Consider the following 21,970-nt stretch of genomic DNA (forward strand, 5'->3'; position numbering starts at 1 on the left):
AACTGATAACAGTAACTCAACAGAAACAAGTACTGTATGTATATAAGCTCCTGTGTGTTTAACATGTAGATCAAATTGTGCAAATAGTCATTTATCATTTTCTTTTTTTTCTATTCATATTGCTGAACTACCCCATTGTGAATGATGTAAAGTAGTGCCTTACAGCAAAGTGCATGCCAACGAAAACTAAATCATTGCTAATATATAGTACATTATAGCACATTACAAATGTTGCCAGAAATATAGTATATGAATATTTTGTAATTGGAAACCATTATTGGTGATGCATGCTTTTTTTATTCAAGGGATTGAAACCTTTTAAATGACATGTCTGCTTATGTGGGGTCTAGTAGCCTAATGGTCATTCCTTCTTGAAGTCGTCTCCACCACCTGGTAGCAGCATTTCTGTGCCTATTCTTCATTCTAGATTATTATTTGAAAGTAAGAAAACACTGTGAAAAAAAAAAAGAATTGCGGGGGCGCGGGTGTACAGCGCGGGGTATGCATTCGCTATGTCAACAAATCCAAATGTTATGCTGTAGCATGTAACATGGTTACAATGCTGACAGTAAAACCAGGGGTAAGTGTTATGGGCCCTACACACTGCGCGATGCGCCGCCGAGCTGCCCGACAGCGGATACGACCGACGGGCGACCCGGCGGCGGGGGGGGGGGGGCAGTGACGGGGGACTGAAGTTTCTTCACTCCCCCCATCACTTGGCTCCATAGCAGTGCAGGCAAATATGGACGAGATCGTCCATATTGGCCTGCATGCACAAGCGACGGGGCACCAGCGATAAACGAACGCGGGGCCGCGCATCGTTCATCACTGGTGCCTCCACACTAAAAGATATGAACGGTATCTTATTCATTAATGAACGAGATCGTTCATATCTTTCACTCATATCGCCCAGTGTGTAGAGCCTATTAGTGTTAGATGTTGGTATTGTGTACATCTCAACATTATGGCCATGTTACAAGTCAACATATATTACATGTCAACATTGTGTTGTATGCCAACATTCTAAATGCTGACATAACATTTATGCCCAATACACTATAAGAGAAATTTATTAAGCTGACAATTTGATTTGAGTTTGCATTTTCATACGAAAATGCAACTCTGAAATTTACTAAACACAAATCTCGGCAGTGTTGGGCCAGTTCGTATTGAGATACACTGCCATAAGCACAAATACGAATCAATAGACCATCGGTCACACATGGTTGGATTTTCACATACACCTCATACAACACGGGAAACTACTAACAATTTCTATTCTGAATCACTGCCGACAATAGCCAAACACTGCCGGTTAAAAACATGGAATTCATACGCAAATAGAACTTTCAAATAGACCTGCTACTGGCTGGCGTGTTTGGAAAATCGTGCACAGATCAATGAGATCCATGAATGCTTCTCTATTTAAAACTGTAGCAAAGAGTTTAAAAAAAAATGTGTGGGGTCCCCCTCCTGAACATAACCAACCCTGCACTCTTTGAGCCGGTCCTTGTTGTTAAAATACCAGGGTAAAAATGCGTAGGGGTTCCCAGTATTTTAAAAACCAGCACCGGGCTCTTGGATCGGTCCTGGTTCCAAAAATAAGGGGGGGAAAAGGATGTAGGGGTCCACCGTATTTTTGAAACCAACACCGGGCTCTACTAGTCAAGGAGATAATGCCACAGTTGGGGGACACATTTATAGTTAAGACCCTGCGGCCGTGGCATTACCCCACCCCCCTCAACTAGCCACCCTTGGCCGGGGTTCCCTGGAGGAGTGGAGACCACCCCAATAAGGGGGTCCCCCCCTCCAGGCACCCAGGGGCTGAAGCCCGGGGCTATGGTCACCACTCCTGGGTTATGAGTGGTGACTTCATAGCTTTTGTGTAAAAAATAATAATTAAATATTGGCCCTCATTCCGAGTCGTTCGCTCTGTATTTTTCATCGCATCGCAGTGAAATTCCGCTTAGTGCGCATGCGCAATATTCGCACTGCGACTGCGCCAAGTATCTTTGCTATGAAGAAAGTATTTTTACTCACGGCTTTCTCATCGCTCCGGCGAACGTAATGTGATTGACAGGAAATGGGTGTTACTGGGCGGAAACACGGCGTTTTATGGGCGTGTGGCTGAAAACGCTACCGTTTCCGGAAAAAACGCAGGAGTGGCCGGAGAAACGGGGGAGTGGTTGGGCGAACGCTGGGTGTGTTTGTGACGTCAAACCAGGAACGACAAGCACTGAACTGATCGCACAGGCAGAGTAAGTCTGGAGCTACTCTAAAACTGCTAAGTAGTTTGTGATCGCAATATTGCGAATACATCGGTCGCAATTTTAAGATGCTAAGATACACTCCCAGTAGGCGGCGGCTTAGCGTGTGTAACTCTGCTAAATTCGCCTTGCGACCGATCAACTCGGAATGAGGGCCATTGTCTTTTGCTGTGGAACTCCAAGTCCCAGCAAGCCTCCCCACATGCTGGTACTTGGAGAACCACAAGTGCCAGCATGCCGGGCATTAAAGGACATGCTGGTACCTGTAGTTCCACAACAAAAGAAATATAAAAAAAAGACAATACACGCACAGCTTGAAAGTAAAACTTTAATAAATAATCACACTTGCACACTCACACTCTGCCATGTTACAGGCTGGGTTTGAAAAATGACAGGAGATGATTGGTTGGTACTTTATCTCCTTCCACTTTATCTTACTCCAAGGCTTAATAAATAGACCAGTGGAGGAGTGAGTATAATGAGAAACGCATCATTCTAAGATGCGGAAACAGTATATCTCTCTGAGTCACTCTAACATCCATGATTGTTGACTTTCAGACTGACCACATTCAGAATGTTAACAGTAAAAATGTTGACATCAAAATGTCTACATGTTCTGAATGTCAACATGGATGTTAGGTCAACAGAGCCTCACAACTGCAAAAAAACATCGGAGTAGGAGTACAGCCTTTACCTGTCTCCTCTTCGTCCTCCTCGGCAGCTGAGCTGTTCCTTTACTGCTGCGGCCGCCGAGGAGCTTCACTCACAGCAGTGTGAAGTCTCGCGAGATAATTTCAAATCTCGCGAGACTTCACACTGCAGTGAGTGGACGGAGAGGAGACAGGCAGTGCTTAAAGTGGTCCTTCAGAGGTGGTGGAACTCACCCCCCACCCCACGGTGCCCATGTAACAAAGGGCGTGGTCTCAAAAAGAAAAGGCATGGTCACAGAATAGTAATAATGCCCACAGTGGTAGCACCCCGTAATACACATAATGCCCACCGCAGTAGCGCTTCTTATACAATGCCCACAGTAGTAGTGCTCCTTATGCAATGTCCACTGTACTGCTAGTGCCCACAGTGGTAGTGCCCCTTATATAGACCCCATAATAGTAATAATAATAATTAATAATAATAATTTTATTTATATAGCGCTCTTTCTCCAACAGGACTAGTGGTGCCCCTTATGCAATGCCCGCAATAGTAGTGCCCATTATGTCCCAAGGAGTGATGCCCCTTATGAAGTGCCCTCTTTACAATGCCCTCATTAGAAGGGCCCCCAGTAGTAATGCCCTTAATGGCAATGCCCCTGTGTAGCATTGCCCCCAGTAGTAATGTTACCTGTACTAATGCCCCCAGTCGTTTAGCCCCCTGTAGTTTAGCCATAGTAGTTATGCCCCCAGTGGTAATGCCCCTGCAGTTATGACTCCAGTAATTTACCCCCCCCCCCTTTAGTTTAGCCTCCCAGTGGTAATGCCCCCAGTAGTTTAGCCCCAGTAGTTTACCTGCTTGTAGTTTAGCCACCAGCAATAATGCCCCCCTGTAGTTTGCTTCCTCGTAATTTAGCCCCTGTAGTTATGCCCCACTTGTAGTTTATCCCCAGTAGTAATGCCCCCAGTAGTTTAGCCCTGTAGTTATGCCCCCAGTAGTAATGCCCTCCTGTAGTTATGTCCCCAGTAGTAATGCCCTCCTGTAGTTTGCCCTCAGTAGTTAGCTCCTTTGTAGTTTGCCCCCAGAAGCTTGCCCCCTTGTAGTTTGCCCCCAGAAGCTTGCCCCCTTGTAGTTTGCCCCCAGTAGCGTGCCCCGTTGTAGTTGGCCCCCAGTAATAATGTCCCCCAGTAGATGCCCCCCAGTAGTAATGCCCTCCTGTAGTTTGCCCCCAGTAGTTAGCCCCTTTGTAGTTTGCCCCCAGATGCTTGCCCCCTTGTAGCTTGCCCCCAGCAGTTTGACACCTTGTAGTTGGCCTCCAGTAATAATGTCCCCCAGTAGATGATCCCCCAGTAGTAATGCCCTCCTGTAATTTGCCCCCAGTAGTAATGCTCCCCTGTAGTTTGCCCCCTTGTAGCTTGCCCCCAGTAGCGTGCCCCCTTGTAGTTGGCCCCCAGTAATAATGTTCCCCAGTAGATGCCCCCCCAGTAGTAATGCCCTCCTGTAGTTTGCCCCCAGTAGTAATGCCCTCCTGTAGTTTGCTCCCAGTTGTTAGCCCCTTTGTAGTTTGCCCCCAGAAGCTTGCCCCCTTGTAGTTTTCCCCAGTAGCTTGCCCCCTTGTAGCTTGCCCCCAGTAGCTTGCCCCCTTGTAGTTTGCCCCCAGTAATAATGTCCCCCAGTAGATGCCCCCCCCAGTAGTAATGCCCCCAGTAGATGCCCCCCAGTAGTAATGCCCCCTGTAGATGCCCTCCCCAGTAGTACTGCCCCCACTAGATGTCCCCCGTAGATGCGCCGCTACACTAAGGAAGGAAACAATCACAATACTTACCGAGCCCCGCTCTCGCTTCCAGACCGCTGCAGTCCTCTCTTACCGGCCGCTCCTCGGCACTATGAGAGAGACGTCATGACGTCTCTCCCATAGCGCACAGTGACAGCGCCGGAAGCCGGAGCTCAGTACTGAGCTCCTGCCTCCGGCTACCGCCTGGTGCCCGCTGGTAACGCAATCTCAGCGGGCGCCTGGCATCGTGCTGCACACAGCTGGTTAGGTGAGCCGGAGGAGGCGGAACTGCGTTCCGTCTCCAAGTGGAACTGACAGAACGCAGTTCCGCCCCGTTCCGGCTCACTTTAACCCCTGGAGACAGGTAAATGCTGTACTCCTACTCTGATGTTTTTTTTGCAGTTGTGAGGATAGTGTGTGGGGGCCCCACAAATTTGTTTGCCCAGGGACCCCCACACACCTTAATCTGGCCCTGTAGGTCAACATGTAAAATGTCAATATTCACAATTGTCAACACGGTCAGTCAAAATGTCAACATGTCCACTGGTATGTCGATATACCATGTTTTGCATATTTTATGCTAAACATAACCCTAAACTGTAGAATTGTATTGTTGACATTCTGGTGTCAACATGTTAAATGCCGACATTTTGGCCATGTCAATATTTTTGGATTAATTTTACTTGTCGACTTAATGTCCATGTTGACATTCGGACCGATTACCATCCTACTAGTATGTATTATAATATGGGTGGAAACAGGAGAATCCCCTCACAAACATGTGGAGATCAAATCCGTCCTATGGGTCTTGGTGATATCTCGAGGGAAGTGTTGTCATTAAAGAAGATGTTGTCTTGAGCACTAGCCACTTTGTTCTTCCTAAATGAGGTCCAGTGAGGGTGAAACAGCTGTAGACATTATTGTACACACATATATATATATATATATATATATATATATATGTGTGTGTGTGTGTTTTCCTTTAATTGCCCAATAAAGCCCGATTTCTACAATCCAAGCTGTGTACAGTGACAGAAGCACAGCTCTGTCAGTAAAAATGTCCAATAAATGATGTAAAACTGTGATTATCAGCATGTTCAGGATATTAAATAATCTTTTGTTCTGTTTTTTCTTTAAAGTCATATGGAAAACACACACATACATCTCCAGCAAAACATTAATTGGATGTGACTCTAGTGAGAATTAAATTAAGATGTTGCCATAAGGGAACCATACATTTCTTTGATTTCTCGCATCCTGTGTGGGGACAGTACCGCTCCTTGTGGCTGAGTCTTTGATATATTATACAATAATATAATTATACAGGACATACATATTTGTTACTACAATTATCCTCATCATTTATTAATAAGAATGATTTCTTGTGTAATATAAAATTATGTTTAAATATTGTACAAAATGTTTTAGATTGTTCCTTGCATTCATTTACAGAAATATTGTATACTGTGCTGTGGCCATTCATGTACTGGACCCATCTATGATCAAATACTGGTTTGCAGGAATCTATGACCTGCAAACCGGATTTGTTCTAGGGAACAGGGTTGCCACCTAGCAACAGCAGGTGGGTTAGGCAGCAAGCCTCCCGAAAATGCTGACAGAGAGGAAAGTGAAAGAATTTTAACTTCCTCTCCCTGTATAGCTCCAGCGGCGCACGCCCATCCGCGGTCACGTGCACGCTGCATGCCCCCATAGCTGATTAGATTTTTCGGAAGCTCACTGGTGACAAACCTGTCCCCAAAGCATATAGGAAGGCAGTATAACCATCAAGCTTAGTTACCCCTGGATCAGTCACTGTAAGAGAACCACAAACAGGTAGTGCATTGAAACCTGGAATGATTTATTAAACTGCAAACTGACAGCCCTTTCGAAAGAAGTGGCCAATGGCAATGGCTTTACAAACGGAAGCAATAGTAGTAGAAACAAAAACGAACGAAACAGGTGGAGCCCAGGGCGACATCAGGCTTAATTCTTGGAGGTAAGACGATGTCTACTTTTGGTCCCTCGGTGCACCTTAGGGAACAAAGAGGGGGATATCATTATCCAGCAGAGTTCTCAAGAGGAAACAACAGACCTAGCAACATTGGTGCAGACCAAGGGTGGGACCGGTGGTAGTTGTTGCTAGGTGGCAACCCTGTTCCCTAGAACAAATCCAGTTTGCAGGTCATAGATGCCTGCAAACCAGTGTTTTGTTCTTCGGGAGGCTTGCCACCTAGCAACAGCAGGTGTGCAAACTACCACATACCTGGTGGTTGCTCTGAGAAACTCAGTCTTTGGCAGATCAGTTGGTCTCCATTCTCCAATAGTGTTTTGCAAAGGTATGGGCGGAGGACCATCTTGCTGCTAGCATAATTGACTGCAAAGGGATGCCTTTAGCAGCTGCTCTTGTTGCAGCTGCTCCCCGTAGGGAATGGCTTTTAAAACGGTCCGGATCGATTCCTGCTTCCCTCATAGAGGCTATTATCCATCCCCTGATAGTAGAGGATTTAGCGGGGCGATAAGGTTTTCTACAGGTGATGAAGAGCTGGGTGATATTGTCTCTAATTGGTGCCATTAGTATAAGGTAGGCTGATAAGCATGAAGCCATACATAGATTGGGTTCTGCGGGATCTTGTATGATATCGAATTGCACTATTGGGGTATTAAACAAAGAGGTTTTTGTATGCCCTTAAAGGATAATGTGGTATCCTATTGGGGTGCATGACAGCTATGGGTCTGAGATGTTCAGCCCCTCTTGCTGCTATGGCCAGAGCTGGTAAGGATGCCAGTTTGCGGGAAAGTACTGTACACTGATATTAGTGTCTGCTTCCCAAAAGGCCAGGAAAGAGAGGAATGGTATAATGTCCCAGGTATTGGAATATTTTGGTAGAATGGGCCTAGAGAGGTGAATACCTCTGAGTAGGCAGAGGTAAAGTTTGTTGTCTGTTAGATTTGGGATCATAATGGCTAAAGCAGAGCCATATGACCCTATGGTAGCCGAGGCTAGACCTGTTTGGTATTAAGAGGCTAGAAAGTCTAGAGCTAAATGGAGTAATGAGCTCAGAGTAGTTGAAATTTGTTGAGATCTCCAGAGATCAAATTCTTTAATAATTGCACAATATCTAGTTCTAGTGCAGGGTCTTAAGGAAGTGTTAATTAGTGTTTTTGTGGGAGATGCAAGGGAAAGGTTGGTTAACAGCCCAGTGATATTGCCATCCACATGCCCTGGGGAAGAGACTCCAGTATATCGGAAGTTCCCTGGAAGTATTCCCTGGAATTTTGGGGCCTATGCGCAGTTGGCTGCTTAGAGGAAACCATACTCTGGATGGCCACACAGGGTACACTAACACTATCTGGGGTACCCGTTCTTCCATGATTTTCTGAAGGGCTTTAAGGAGAAGGGCCGGGGAAGGGAAGGCATAGGGGTGACGACGGTCTTTACAGGGAAAGGACATTGCATCTTCCATGCCCCTTCGGTCCATATTCTGGATACAAAGCATGGAGTCTGAGCGTACATGGGATTGGTGAAGAGGTCTATTTCTAAATTTCCGAATGTTTCTAGAATTCTTTGGAAGACTTGACTTTTTAGTGCCACTGAGTCTAGGGAAATTTTTTCGCTGGATAACGAGTCTGCTAGTTCGTTTAGTTGACCCGAAATGTAAGATGCGAGCAGGATGATGATGTCCATTTCAGTTGCCCATTCCTAAATTTCTAGCACTTCTCTGCAAAGGGATATTGACTTGGTGCCCCCCATTCTGTTGAAGTATGACACCGCTGTCGTATTGTCCAAACATAGCTGTATACAGGTGTTCAGCATGTGTCTGGGACCTAAAGCTTTTATAGCTAGTTTTGCTGCCCGTAGTTCTAGAATGTTTATGAACAATTGGGCTTCCTCGGTCGACCAAGTTCCCCTGACTGCTCTTTCTTATGAGAAGCCTCCCCAGTCTGTTAGAGAGGCATCTGTGGTTATTGTCATGGAAGGTGCGGGGTCTAGAAGAGGGTGAGGAGGAGGAATAGCAATATCTGTCCAGGTATATTGAGTATGGATTAGAGATCTGAGAAGACCCTGCAGTTCTCTGCATAGTAGGGGTACATGTCGAAAACCTAAGGACATCGCAATCATCTTCCCAATGATTCTCGCTAAGTCCCGAAGGGATAATCTGCGTTTGTTCACAGTTCTTTGTATATAAAGTTTTGTGTCTAGATATTTCTCTAGTGGGACCGCTAGTGAGAAAGAATGGGTGTCCAGGTCGAACCCCAGAAATGGTAATGTTTTGGTTGGGGTAAGGATGGGCTTTTGGGTGTTCAGTGTGAAGCACAAACTGGATAACAGGGAGAGGGCTAGTTCTCTGTGTTCCAGAATAGTATTGAGGTCCGGGTGCACAAGTAATATGTCGTCTAAATAAATGATGCATAGTACACTCTGCTGGTGCAGATGGGATATTACCGCTTTCATGACCCGTGTAAATGTATAGGGTGCACAGGAGAGGCTAAATACCATGACAGTCCACTGATATATACTGTCTTTCCAGCGAATCTGAGAAACCACCTGTGGTTGGGGTGAACCGATATAGAGTGGAAAGCTTCTTTTAAATCTATTTTTATACAGAAGCAATCCCTCGTGAGTAGGTATGGAATGTCTGCGATACCTTCCATGTGAAACTTTTTTGTTTTTAAGTATCGGTTCAACCCTCTGACGTTTAAGACTGGTGTTACGGAGCTGTCTTGTTTAAGTATTGGAAACAAGTGACTTATCCAGCCCGAAACTGCTGGATCTGCTGGTTCTATTTTTCACTGAATCAGGGCTATTGTAAGTTCCTCACCTAGTTGATGACTGCAGTTCCTTGAACAAGGAATGTGACTTATCCGGTGAGGGAACCGAATTAGGGGGAGGTACAGCCCCGACCTAATTGTTTTTAGTAACCATTTGTCTGTGGTAATCTTTTGCCATTCTGCAAAAGCTTGTTTGAGTGTTTTGTGTGGAACAGGGTGTGTGGGTATGCTTACAAAAGTTGCGTCCTCTCTTGGAGTTGTTCCAGGCATTTGAGGACGATGCTCTAGGGGCATCGTTTTTTCTGTTACCAAAGCCTCCTGGCTGGGCTCTTCTTGTGCCTTGAAAGTCTTGGGTCGGACCTGTGGCTCTCGAAGTCCGGCTCCCTTGGGGAAATGGCCTTTTGAATTGTTCATTCCCTTTTTTGATGTCAGAGAAGGATTTATGAGCCTTATGCTGTATTTTTACTTCCTCAATAAATTGGGGACTGAAAAGGTCAGCATTATCCAAGTTAGGGAATTCTAGTGACCTTGGAGCTAGGTCTGACAAACTCGCACTAGTAAGCCATCTAGATCTGCGGGTTTTTGTGATATGATCAAACGTCTGGTCTATAATAAGCGTTGCTCTGCTAATGGCTTTAAGTAAAGCAAGCTTGGATGCCACTAGTGAGTCTAGGGAGACGCTGGATTCCCCTTTTCTTTCTGCTTTGTCAAGGACGTATAAGAGGGGACCAGCTGCATTGGCTATTTTATACTGTATTTTTCTCAAAGTGCGGTCAGTTGGGTCGTTATATTTTTTTTCCGCCCACTATGGAAGTTAGGTGCCGGGTCAATACCAGGAGAGAATAGTGCGGGAACGTCTGGTAACCCTGCATAGGATCGCAACACTGGCTCATCCTCTTTAATCAGTGTTGCCTTAAATGCCAGCTGAGCAAACTTTTGTACTTCAGACTCCTGCTTTAGTGCCCAATGGGTTGCAAATAGTTTAGGTGGAGGGGTATTTCCCGCTAAAGCCACTCTGTCCATTTGGCTATTGCTAAATTCCCCATGCTGGGAAGAAGCAGATGATCTTGTCACTTCCTCAGATTCCCAGTCTACTGGGGAAGAGGAGCCTTCTACCCTATGGGAAGAGTGTGGCTGTCTGGTAGGTGACCCCATGTACTGATTGCGGGTACCTTCAAGCTGCCTGCTACGGGCAGAATTATTTTGCCAGCTAAGGGCAAGAGTAGTGTGCTTGCTCCGAGCCCTGTTAGGTTGTCTGCTATGGGCAATACCGGGAAAGGGGGGAATTTCACCTGAAGAGGTCCCCTTGTTATAAGACTTACTTTTGTCTGTCTTTTTGAACTTTTTTCTTATGTGTGAAAGTGCTCCTTGAGCTGGGGGATAACCCTGCATTCTGCTGAGGTGATTTCCTTACCTCAGAATCAGAGGAGTCAGAATCAATGACACTTCTGACTGACCTTGCTTTTTTCTTCCTGATAATTATTTCCTCAGAAGAGGGTGAAGAGGAGGGGGAGTGTGTTTGTGACTCTGTTGCAGAGACTGAAACACTGTCCTCCATGTCAGCGCTGACAGAAAAATCGAATCAGCGGTGGGGGCACGCGCTAAAGTGACCACGTGCATGCACGTGACGATGGGCGCCCGCGCACTGCTGGAGCTGTGCAGGGAGAGGAAGTAAAAATTATTTTACTTTCCTCTTCCTCAGCGTTTTTGTTGCTAGGTGGCAAGCCTCCTGAAGAACAAAAATACCTGACATGCGGGGGGGGCAGCACAGGGGTAGTCTACCCCGCATGTCAGGCCCTATTCCCCTTGCAGAGGTGCAAAAGTAGCAGCTGATGAGTAGCTCCCTCCCTACTCATCCTAGCTGCGAAGGCAGGCGGCTACCCGCCATATTTTTGGTCGCAGCGGCTGTGTGAAGTCGTGTAGCTGCCGCGGCCCGCCCCGCAAATAGTCCAGACACACTTGCGTTGTCCGGACCACGCCCCCCCCGACGCTGTCCGAACGCCGCCGGCACACCCCCTCCTTCCCCACGACTGCCTCTGCTTGTTAATCAGGCAGAGGCGATCGCACCAGTGAGATGCCTTCGTATGTGCACTAGAGGGCTCAGACTCTACTGCGCATGCGCAGATCTCTGGGAAAATGGCGTGGCGGACATTTTCCCTGAGATTTCTCTACTGCGCATGCGCAGAACTCCGTGAAAATGGCCGCTGAGCCATTTTCACGGAGTTCTAATAGCGCTGCGGATGCTGGCGCTGGACTTCGGAGGGATGAGTATTTTAAAAATGGGTGCATTGTGTGCGGTGGGGGCCCGTGTGCACCGCACACACTGCACCCATTATAGAAACGCTATGCGGATGCTGCAGAGCAGGATCTGGCCAGTGCCACGACAGCATTTCAAGTAGAGCATAGTGGGGCACAGCCGTACTGTGGGTGTAATTCAGACCTGATCGCTAGGCTGCATTTTCATACAGTGGGTGATCAGGTCTAAACTGCGCATGCATATGCACCACAATGCGCAGGCGCGTCGCACGGGTACAAAGCGGATTGCTGCTCAGCAATGGGTTTCCATTCACACGGGGCGATCGCAAGGATATTGACAGGAAGAAGGCATTTGTGGGTGGCAACTGACCGTTTTCTGGGATTGGTTGGAAAAACACAGGCGGGTCCATGCATTTGCAGAGAGGGTTCCTGACGTCAATTCCGGTCCCGGACAGGCTGAAGTGTTCGCAGTGGCTGAGTAAGTCCTGGGCTACTCAGAGACTGCACAAAATTTATTTGTACAGCTCTGCTACACTAGTTGGCTGGTTGGATCGATAGTTGGGTAGTGTGTGGGAACAAACGATTATTAGCCATTTGCTCCCACACATTAAAAAACGCACAAAAACAATTGGTCCAACTTGTTGGGAAAATCACACCTGTTTGATTTTTACTAACTGATCGTTCAGGTGTTGGGGGAACTTTCCCTCCAAATGAACAACAAGTAGGTGGACACTGGCCAGCAGTGTCCGCTTTCTTCTGTTACCTTTACTGCCGGCTGGGCTGACCCTGTCTCCGGCAGCAGCGGCACTGTGGAGCGGGATCCGGGATGAGGTTCAGGGACAGATGCGGCAGTGCATCACTACTGCCAGGCTGCCCCTGTCATCCCGGCGGCAGGAAGAGAACCAGGGGCAGCGGTGGCAGTACTCCACTGCTGCCTGGCTGCCCATGGAACCTGACAGCAGTGGCGGCAGAGCAGAAGGAGAACCAGGGGCAGCAGGACCTCCGTACCCAGGTGCATACCGGCAGCTGATCCTCTGCGACCTGTGACAAGCACTGAAGAAGTCCAGCCGCTAACCCAGCTGCCAACTCCCCGCCGCCATCCAAGTTCAGGGGCCACCTTGACCTCACCGCCTCAGGCGCAGGGTACAGATGCCACCTCTCTTCCTCCTTAGTGTCACCAACCCGCACCCCCTGCCCCGGGATACAGTGGTGTGGGACAGACAGTCCATCACTGTATCAATGGGTGGAGGACAGGAGCTATTGCTGCATGTCTCAATGTCCCACCCCACCCGAACCGGCACCCACGATCACTGCCTCCACCACAACAATTGCCCTCTCCATCCCCAACACCCGTTCACTGTGACCACCAGCACTAGCTATCACCCCCTCCATCCCCAGCACCCACGATCACCATGCCCCCTCCCTAGCTGGAGGGAGTACGCTGTCTATGTATTGAAACTGACAGCCACTAATACTGAGCCAGATACCTGCACTGAATTCAATGCCACTGATGCCGGTTCCATGTGTACAGCCGGCACTGTGCACCCCCCCTTTCCCCCCTCTATAGTCGTAACAGTGCACCTCCCTCCCTATAGTCGGCACAGTGCAGGGTCCAGAGGCCACCTCACCACTGCCATTCAGGTCCAGCTGTCACCTCTCCACCACTATCCCACTCCAGCCGCAGGGTCCAGGGGCCACCTTACTGCCACCAACCAGGGTCCAGCAGTGAGGGACCAGCCACCTGCCACCATCCCGCTCCAGCGGCATGGTCCAGGGGCCACCTCACCGCTGCCATCCAGGAGGTGAGTATCGAAGTGGGGGTTAGGGTTATGGCCCGAGGGTTAGGATTAGGCACTTGCAGGTTTAGGGATAGACACTAGGGGGAGTTAGTCATAGCCGACACCCCTGGAGGGTTATCTGTATCCGCCACCCCTCGATTGTTAGGGTAGGGGATGGGAGAGGTGTAAAAGACTTACCCCCATCCTATGTCGGGATTCTCACTGTTGGGATGCCATGGTCTGTCATGTGACCGCTAGCATCCCGACCACCGGCATTCCATACCCAACCCAAACGGACACATGTATAATGCTATATGTACAAGGGATGAGGCAAGTGTAGTGAGAGCATTAAGGGGGTACACACAGGGAGATTTCTCCTGGATATGTGTGCTGAGCGATCACTGAAATAAACAGACATGTCACTTATGTTTTTAAAATATTCAGAACAGGCAGACACTGTCCGCCTACTTCTGTGACATCACAAGTTGGACAGAAGCCGGGCCGAAAATCTCTCCTACAAGTGTGGATTCACCCCGCACCCCCTTCCCTTTCTCTATTCAAAACAAAACTATTTTATCTCTTCCGCATGTCTTGGGTGGAGGTTGTGCAGGAAAAAGAAGCCAAAACAAAAAAATTATTTGAAATGTTATTACAACACTCTCAACAAACATTCAATCTCAAATTCGAAACTCTCTATGTAACACCTCCTGGTATCTCCTTCGAATGGTTGAGGGTGATCCTCCAGTTTCTGTGTAACCATGGGTGGGGGGGGGGGGGAGGAGGCGAGCAAACTTTATTTTATTTTATTTTTACTTTCTTTATTTCATATGACTAATTGTAGCTCTCACGCTTGTTTGTCATATGTTATCTGTAGGCCTGTTTTCACCAGCCTTTCTCATTGTTTGACAACCACATGTTATTTGTGCACAGTGTATTCATGCTCCATCAGTTTTAGATGTTCCGGCACAATGGGGGTAATTCCAAGTTGATCGCAGCAGGAAATTTTTTAGCAGTTGGGCAAAACCATGTGCACTGCAGGGGGGGCAGATGTAACATGTGCAGAGAGAGTTAGATTTGGGTGTGGTGAGTTCAATCTGCAATCAAAATTGCAGTGTAAAAATAAAGCAGCCAGTATTTACCCTGCACAGAAACAAAATAATCCACCCAAATCTAACTCTCTCTGCACATGTTACATCTGCCCCACCTGCACTGCACATGGTTTTGCCCAACTGCTACAAAATTTCCTGCTGCGATCAACTTGGAATTACCCCCATTGGGCCTACTTACCAGTAACAATCTGTATGTATACTAGGGGGGTAATTCCAAGTTGATCGCAGCAGGAAATTTTTTAGCAATTGGGCAAAACCATGTGCACTGCAGGGGGGGGGGGGGCAGATAGAACATGTGCAGAGAGAGTTAGATTTGGGTGTGGTGAGTTCAATCTGCAATCTAAATTGCAGTATAAAAATAAAGCAGCCAGTATTTACCCTGCACAGAAACAAAATAACCCACCCAAATCTAACTCTCTCTGCAAATGTTATATCTGCCTCCCCTGCAGTGCACATGGTTTTGCCCAATTGCTAACTTTCTTGCTGCTGCGATCAACTCAGAATTACCCCCTATGTCATTATGTTGTGTACATTGGGGGTAATTCCAAGTCGATCGCAGAAGGAAAATTTTTAGCAGTTGGGCAAAACCATGTGCACTGCAGGGGAGGCAGATATAACATGTGCAGAGAGAGTTAGATTTGGGTGTGGTGAGTTCAATCTGCAATCTAAATTGCAGTATAAAAATAAAGCAGCCAGTATTTACCCTGCACAGAAACAAAATAACCCACCCAAATCTAACTCTCTCTGCACATGTTATATCTGCCCCACCTGCAGTGCACATGGTTTTGCCCAACTGCTAAAAAATTTCCTGCTGCGATCAACTTGGAATTACCCCCATTGCTTCAATAAAAAAAAAAAAGTTTGCAGGTTGGCTGATCTGATGAAAACTTGGTTAGATGTGTGGGGCACTGTTTTAGTTGGGCTGATAAGTTGGAAGGTTGGAAGTTTGAAGGGTTGGAGAAAAGTTGGTCTGATGTATGACTAGCATTAGTGTGTTTTACATCTGCGCGGACACATTATTTTTCTGATTTCACTTCCTGCGTGAGACTGAGCTGCCAGAGCGTGCAGAGCAGCAGGGCCTGCCCCCAGCCACACACTGACATGTATTTCAGCTGCTAGTAGAACACATATCGAGCCAAATGTAATAGAGTGAGAGTTTCAGAAAGTGAGAGATTTGGTAAGGTTTTTCTTTTTTTTTCTTTTTTTAAAGTGGCAATCATTTACACTGCAAAACCAGGTTGATCTTGCTGTGTAAATTATTGCCCTTTTAAAAAAACTGCAAAACCTTACCAGATCTCTCTCTCACTTTCTGAAACTCTCACTCTATTACATTTGGCCCCTCATGTTGGTTTATCTCATTTTGAGATATTAATATGCAGCCAAACTTGCTATATCCTGGCACCCATCACCAAATATCAAACAATGGGCAGACTCCCCCCCTTCCTCTCCTCCTCTGGGTCCCTCATCTTAATTCGACTTGAAAAAGTCGAATTGAGATGAGATTGAATAGGAGTTGTCGGATCCATTCCGACAAATGCATGTCGGAATGGAACCGACGCTAATTGAATATACCCCTATATATCACAATCCACATAAAAAATGCGGAAGTGATAAATATTTTCACTTAAATTTGCAACGTGAAAATTTTAATTTTCACACAAAATTTGGGAAATAACTATTTCCTGAACATGGGTTCCGATAACAGCCCCTCCTGATGAGCAGCCGGAAGCAGAATGTTAGCTTGTACTATCACTCTGCTTCCAGGTTTGGCTTTGGCGCATTATTGTACATGCCTCATCGGCAGCAGATGGAGAGTCACCCGGAGGATCGCACTCCAGTAAAAACTACTATAGGCTAACGCCATCTTCAGATGGCATTAGCAGCTGGGGCCAAGCATAGTAAATCTGGCAGCATAGGAGATCCAATAGAAAGTTATGGAGGATGCATTGCAGTCGGAAATGGAAGGAACACAGGAGATATTGGAGATATTTGCTTTTGCTGAGGTCTTTCATTGTTAAATCCTGGGGATCCTTACATTCTGTGGGAATACCCCAAAAATGGCTGCACTGAATTAACAGAAATTGGTACCGGATTCAAAAATTCTTAAGAATAATTCTTAAGTAATGGAAGTAATAAAAGTGATGGAATATTCAGGAATATAATCACCGGAATTGGTATAATTTACCAGCAGATATACCGACAGCGGCATTCCTCGCAGGCTTGCTGCGCTCGCCACACTTTGGGCCCGGTGGCTCACTTCGCTCTCCACAGGTTATATTCCCACTCGGTTGGTGGAGTGGAGCCACCAACCGAGTGGGAATACCCCGTGGATGTCGGGATTCCATCTGTCAGTATTTCACCGGCTGTCGGCTTTCCAGCGTCGGTCTCCTGAATGGCAGGATACCGACAGACGGAATTTTAACTGCATTCCTAATCACCATATGGGACACTAATACCAAAGCATGATTTTTCAAGTTCCCAATCTATCATGACCACTGTGTTTCCTCCATGCCTTGTAATTAACCAGTTCCAGCCTGGATGCCGGCAGCGTAGACTCCAAAATTTCAAGGATTTATTCCTAACAAGAAGTAATTCCATTGTAATTCTATTATTATTCCCAGCCTCCCATCTGTCTATAAAAGGTGGACACATTTGCCCTTTATACAGGACCAGCATTATATTACACCAGATACCCAAAGCAGATTTGTGTGGCCTTCTGGATGCACTTTCCCTAAGACCTCCCCGGCAGAGTAGGGCTCTCTCTTTAGTTACATTAGTGGTTTTAAAATAATCCAATGGATCTTTTGGTGCTCAAGACAGGAATAACGGAATGTGTGAAGTGTTTCCCCTCCTGTATGCTGGATGATCTCATGTAAACTCTCTTTTATTCTATGTTTTTTTTGTCGTCTGCAATGTATACAAGGACGTTTCTAATATATTTAATATATTTCATTGAGCATATGTATCACATACAGTATTTATACTGGCATGGACAGCTAGACAGCAATGTGCACCCTGTCACAGCACCAGATGATTTATATCATTGTCCTGTAATCAAATGTTTTTTATATCTCGAACTTTGGTTCTGATAATCTTCTTAATTATGTCCTCCGCCTCCAATATCTCGTATAATCCCACAGATCATCAGAGTTCCCGTGGGAGGGAAGATGTTACAAATGACCATACCCGCGCCTGTAGACTCAGAGTGCTCCTGCATCCCTTCATTTATTTAAAGACATTTTTTTTATTTGGTGCATGCAGTTTTCCCTTTAGAAGGAGCAGTGAACACAGAATAAGACACATGGGAGAGCTTCATATGCACCCGGCCATGCTCCACACATGAGCTTATCCGACAGTAGGCCTAATTCAGAGATGGATAAAAAGGCAATGCTACATGCAAGCAGCAATCTCTTTTCATCCGATCTCCAGGAGATGCATGCCGGAGACGTCTCAGCAGAAGAGAAACCTCCTGTACAGTATGTCGCAGCTAACCCAGCACTGCAACCAACGTTGCAAGCTGGTAGCCAACATCGCGATCATCCGTCGCAATGCTCCACGCAGAGGGCCAGCTGAGTAGGCTCCAGCTTACTCAGCTGACTGACAGGAGTGGGAGCTGCGAGGCCAGGAAGTCTGCGTGGTAACAGTGACACGCCCCCGACCAACCCCAGCAACGCCACTGACTGTCAATCAGGCAGAGGGAAAGTGCAGGTGAGATCACAAGGACCATTCTGCGTACGCACCGATGATGGGCTTATTATTTTCTCATATATGGTGGAATTAAATTGTTATCACCACCCGATATCCTGTTTTAAGTGACAGGAGATGTCAGGGGCAATATTCAAGTGATGATGCTTATCGCCCTTTTTTGTACCCATTAGTGTCGGGTTTAGCCGCATAAAGAAGCTTTTTTCCAACTATACGTAAAGTGACGGGAACCCAAATTAGTGCACCATGTCACCTCGCATGCTTCGGGCAAGGTACCTCACTCTGCTACCGCTTCGCTCGGCACAGGTTACCATTCCAATCATAGTCCAAGTGGATCGTTAAGTATGAAAAAATCCAAAGAATGAAAAAAAGTTTGAAAAACTCATGTCGACCTTTTGAGCTGTCGACCTAGTACATGTTGACCTAATGCATGTCCACCTAATGGCATTTTCGACCTACAGTGGTCGACCTAATGAGTTTTGACCTAAGTTGGGTCGACCTAACGACTGTATCCCTAGAGAGTAACATGTGCAGAGAGAGTTGCTGCTGCGATCAACTCTGAATTAGGCCCTTAGTGTATATGTCACGGGGGGGTAAATCAGACCTGATTGTAGCAGCAAATTTGTTAGCAGTTGGGCAAATCCATGTGCACCTCACATTAGATTTGGGTGGGGTGTGTTCAAACTGAAATCTAAATTGCAGTGTAAACATAAAGCAGCCAGTATTTACCCTGCACAGAAACAATATAACCCACCCAAATCTAACTGTCTCTGCAAATGTAATATCTGCCCCCCCCCCCCCCCCCCCTGCAGTGCACATGGTTTTGCCCAAATGCTAACAAATTTGCTTCTACAATCAGGTCTGAATTACCCCCATGGGGCGGAACTCCCAGAGGCAATGGAGATGCCTGGCCTCCGGGCTCCAAGCCCTGAAGGGGCATCTGCATGTACAGCAGCACCTGTGTGGTTCACAGCGGGATCCAAGTGAGACCACTGATCTTCAAACAGAGCTCTGCGGCGCACCCACTGCTGCTGCAGAATTAATCGTCTGTGTCCCAGGAGCCCTGCTAACACCTGCAATAGGGGACAGGATGGCTCCCACCTGGTACCACTCAGCTGGCATTGCAGTATGCGATGGTGCACCCACCCTGATGCTGGACTGTGAGATGGAATCCACCATTAAACGCTGATTCTGCATGCTGCAGACGGCTGAATTTCGAGAGTCTGACCTTGACCTACTTGCCGTTGAAATGTAGATGGAGCCCTGACAATTCAAAGCGGGCTCTAGTCCCTGTAGACCAGCTGAGTGCTCTATCTATCTATCTATCTATCTATCTATCTATCTATCTATCTATCTATCTATCTACAGTATACATGCATAAATACATACGAGTACATACATATGGGATCCGGTCACCATACTGGCAATCGGTATGCTTTCAGTCAGAATGCCGACTCCGGAATGTCAACACTGGTCAGAAGACTGGCGCCGGAACGCCAACATAGATCAAAATGCCAGCACCAGAATCCCAACTGCCGGCATCCCGATCGACAGTATGCCAGGCTGGGTCAGGGCCAGGCTGCGGGGCAGTGTGTGTGTGTGTGTGTGGGGGGGGGGGGGGGTGGTAGGTTTAGGCTGCAGATGGGCGGTACGGGTTAGGCTGCTGGAGGGGGGAGGTTAAAGTTGGGAGAGGGCGGTTAGGCACCGCTGGGAAGGGTTAGGGTTAGGCTGCAGGGAGGTAGGGTTAGGCACGGCTGGGGAGGATTAGGTTAGACTGTGGGTGGGGTGGAGGGTTGGAGTCAGGCTGCGTGGGGGGGGGGAGTTAGCGTTACTATACTTACACAACATGTGTCGGGATCCTGCATGACTGGATGTCGCTATCGGTATTCTGACTGCCGGCATCCCAAACGCAAGAATCTCAATACCAACCCCTAGATACATGCACACACCATATTTGATTCCCCTATTTTTAAGGGGGATGGGCACCAAACTCCAACTTGCCTCCGGGCAACTAGGATAAACTTTCGCCCCCGTATATGTCTATTTGTTTATTCAGTGTAACCCATTTCTCTGCATTTCAGAACATTTTGACATTTTGTTTCCAAGTTTTGTTTACATCCAAAACTAAACCATATACCAGGCCAAAAGAAAAAAGTTCATCAAGTTCAGTCTTTCATGAATTCTCATTGCACAATGCAGATATATGTGTTGTGCCATCATGTCTTAATTATCTCTACTTTTACCTTTCATGTGATCCATCATTATTACACTGGGCCATCATTTCTTCCATCAAGATCATGAAAAATTGTATTCAACACATGAAAGCTCCCATGTCAATAAAGAAAACAGTTCTATGAATATAGAAAAGTCTTCCAATCAGTTATCAGAAGGGTGATCCCTGCCTCTAATACAACTAATATACTGTGCTTACCGTGCCTGCATTCTGCTCTGCCACCACAAGGTGTCAGGATTTGTACTGTTCTTACACTGTGCTCTGGCACCAAAAAAAATATTCTGCAGGTTTAAACAAAGCAAAGTTTGTCAAGGAAAACTTTTCATCCCATTAAAGTGAGCACAGCAGTGCCTCCTCAGAGCAGCATACAAATGTGATGCAAACCCCTGACAACAAAAGAGGTATGCAGGCAGTGCTGCACTCATTCTGACGCCCCACAGAGAAGGTGGAAAGGAACCAAGATCTCTGAAAGCCAAAACGACAGATCCACAAGTGGAGTGCAGTTGGAACTGGTCTGAGTGGATTGCACATCTGTAGGTGCAAAGTTTCTGCAGGTTTCTCAGATATCACGGAATAGCAATGTCTGGATTGTGTGCCTTCCATTTGGGGTTTAAGCCACTTCTCCTAGCTACATTTATTTTAGCCTGTGACAGCCAAGGTGGGACAGGAGAGAGTGGTGGCCATTCCTGCTATGGAGGTTTTGACCTGTACTTCGTGTTGGACAAGTAAGTGCCAATTTAAATTTTTGACATATTGTGGCACTGAATACATCTGTAGTGTATTTGTGTGTGTATACTGTATGCATGTGTGCATCCATAGTGTGTGTGTGTGTGTGTGTGTGTGTGTGTGTGTGTGTGTGTGTGTGTGTGTGTGTATTTATATATATATATATATATATATCTAACTAACTAACTAACTATATAAATAAATATATATATATATATATATATATATATATATATATATAATGTGTATATAGTTGTTGGCTTCTTGCTTTAACAGACTGCTGAAAGAGGACTGATGAATTGCCTGTCAGAGAAGAGGTTATATGAGACCTTTGCCAATGTAACAATGGAAACGCTGCAATTTTGCCCTCAGCTGTTGTGATAGATCCCTTATGCAGTTCAGATCTTGGACAGAAGTCAGCAGCAGAGAATGTCTGCTGCATAAATCCTGGGTCAGCTCCTAAAGTGCTCCAGGGTGACCGCTGAGAGGGGGGACCAGGCTTTGTACTCGGGAGCACCTGGCTTTTTACACATCTAGGGAACTGAGATTTGATAGTGGATCCTAGAAAATCTTATTTATTATTTATTTTCTTACATTGCTATATATATATATGGAATTTATAGATGTATAAAAACAAATGGCTTATGCATAAAGCAAATGTATCCAAACCATTGCTAGAACATTGGTTGCGGCCAGGCAGATCA

General features: G+C 46.5%; 1 protein-coding gene and 1 long non-coding RNA gene across 4 annotated transcripts in view; one reads left to right on the forward strand and one right to left on the reverse strand.

The window, feature by feature from the left end:
* Positions 1-21,970, reverse strand: part of LOC134936803 (uncharacterized) — a 298,887-nt gene that overhangs the window by 253,653 nt on the left and 23,264 nt on the right. The gene's annotated exons all lie outside the window — the stretch shown is intronic.
* ANTXR1 (ANTXR cell adhesion molecule 1) overlaps positions 20,859-21,970 on the forward strand; it is a 254,065-nt gene continuing 252,953 nt past the window's right edge. The window contains exon 1 of the mRNA XM_063932061.1: positions 20,859-21,265. Coding sequence (XP_063788131.1) covers positions 21,120-21,265 — 146 coding nt within the window. The 5' untranslated portion in view covers positions 20,859-21,119. The remainder of the gene's footprint in view (positions 21,266-21,970) is intronic.

Source organism: Pseudophryne corroboree, chromosome 6 (genome assembly GCF_028390025.1).
Source record: "Pseudophryne corroboree isolate aPseCor3 chromosome 6, aPseCor3.hap2, whole genome shotgun sequence".
Lineage (NCBI taxonomy): Eukaryota > Metazoa > Chordata > Amphibia > Anura > Myobatrachidae > Pseudophryne > Pseudophryne corroboree.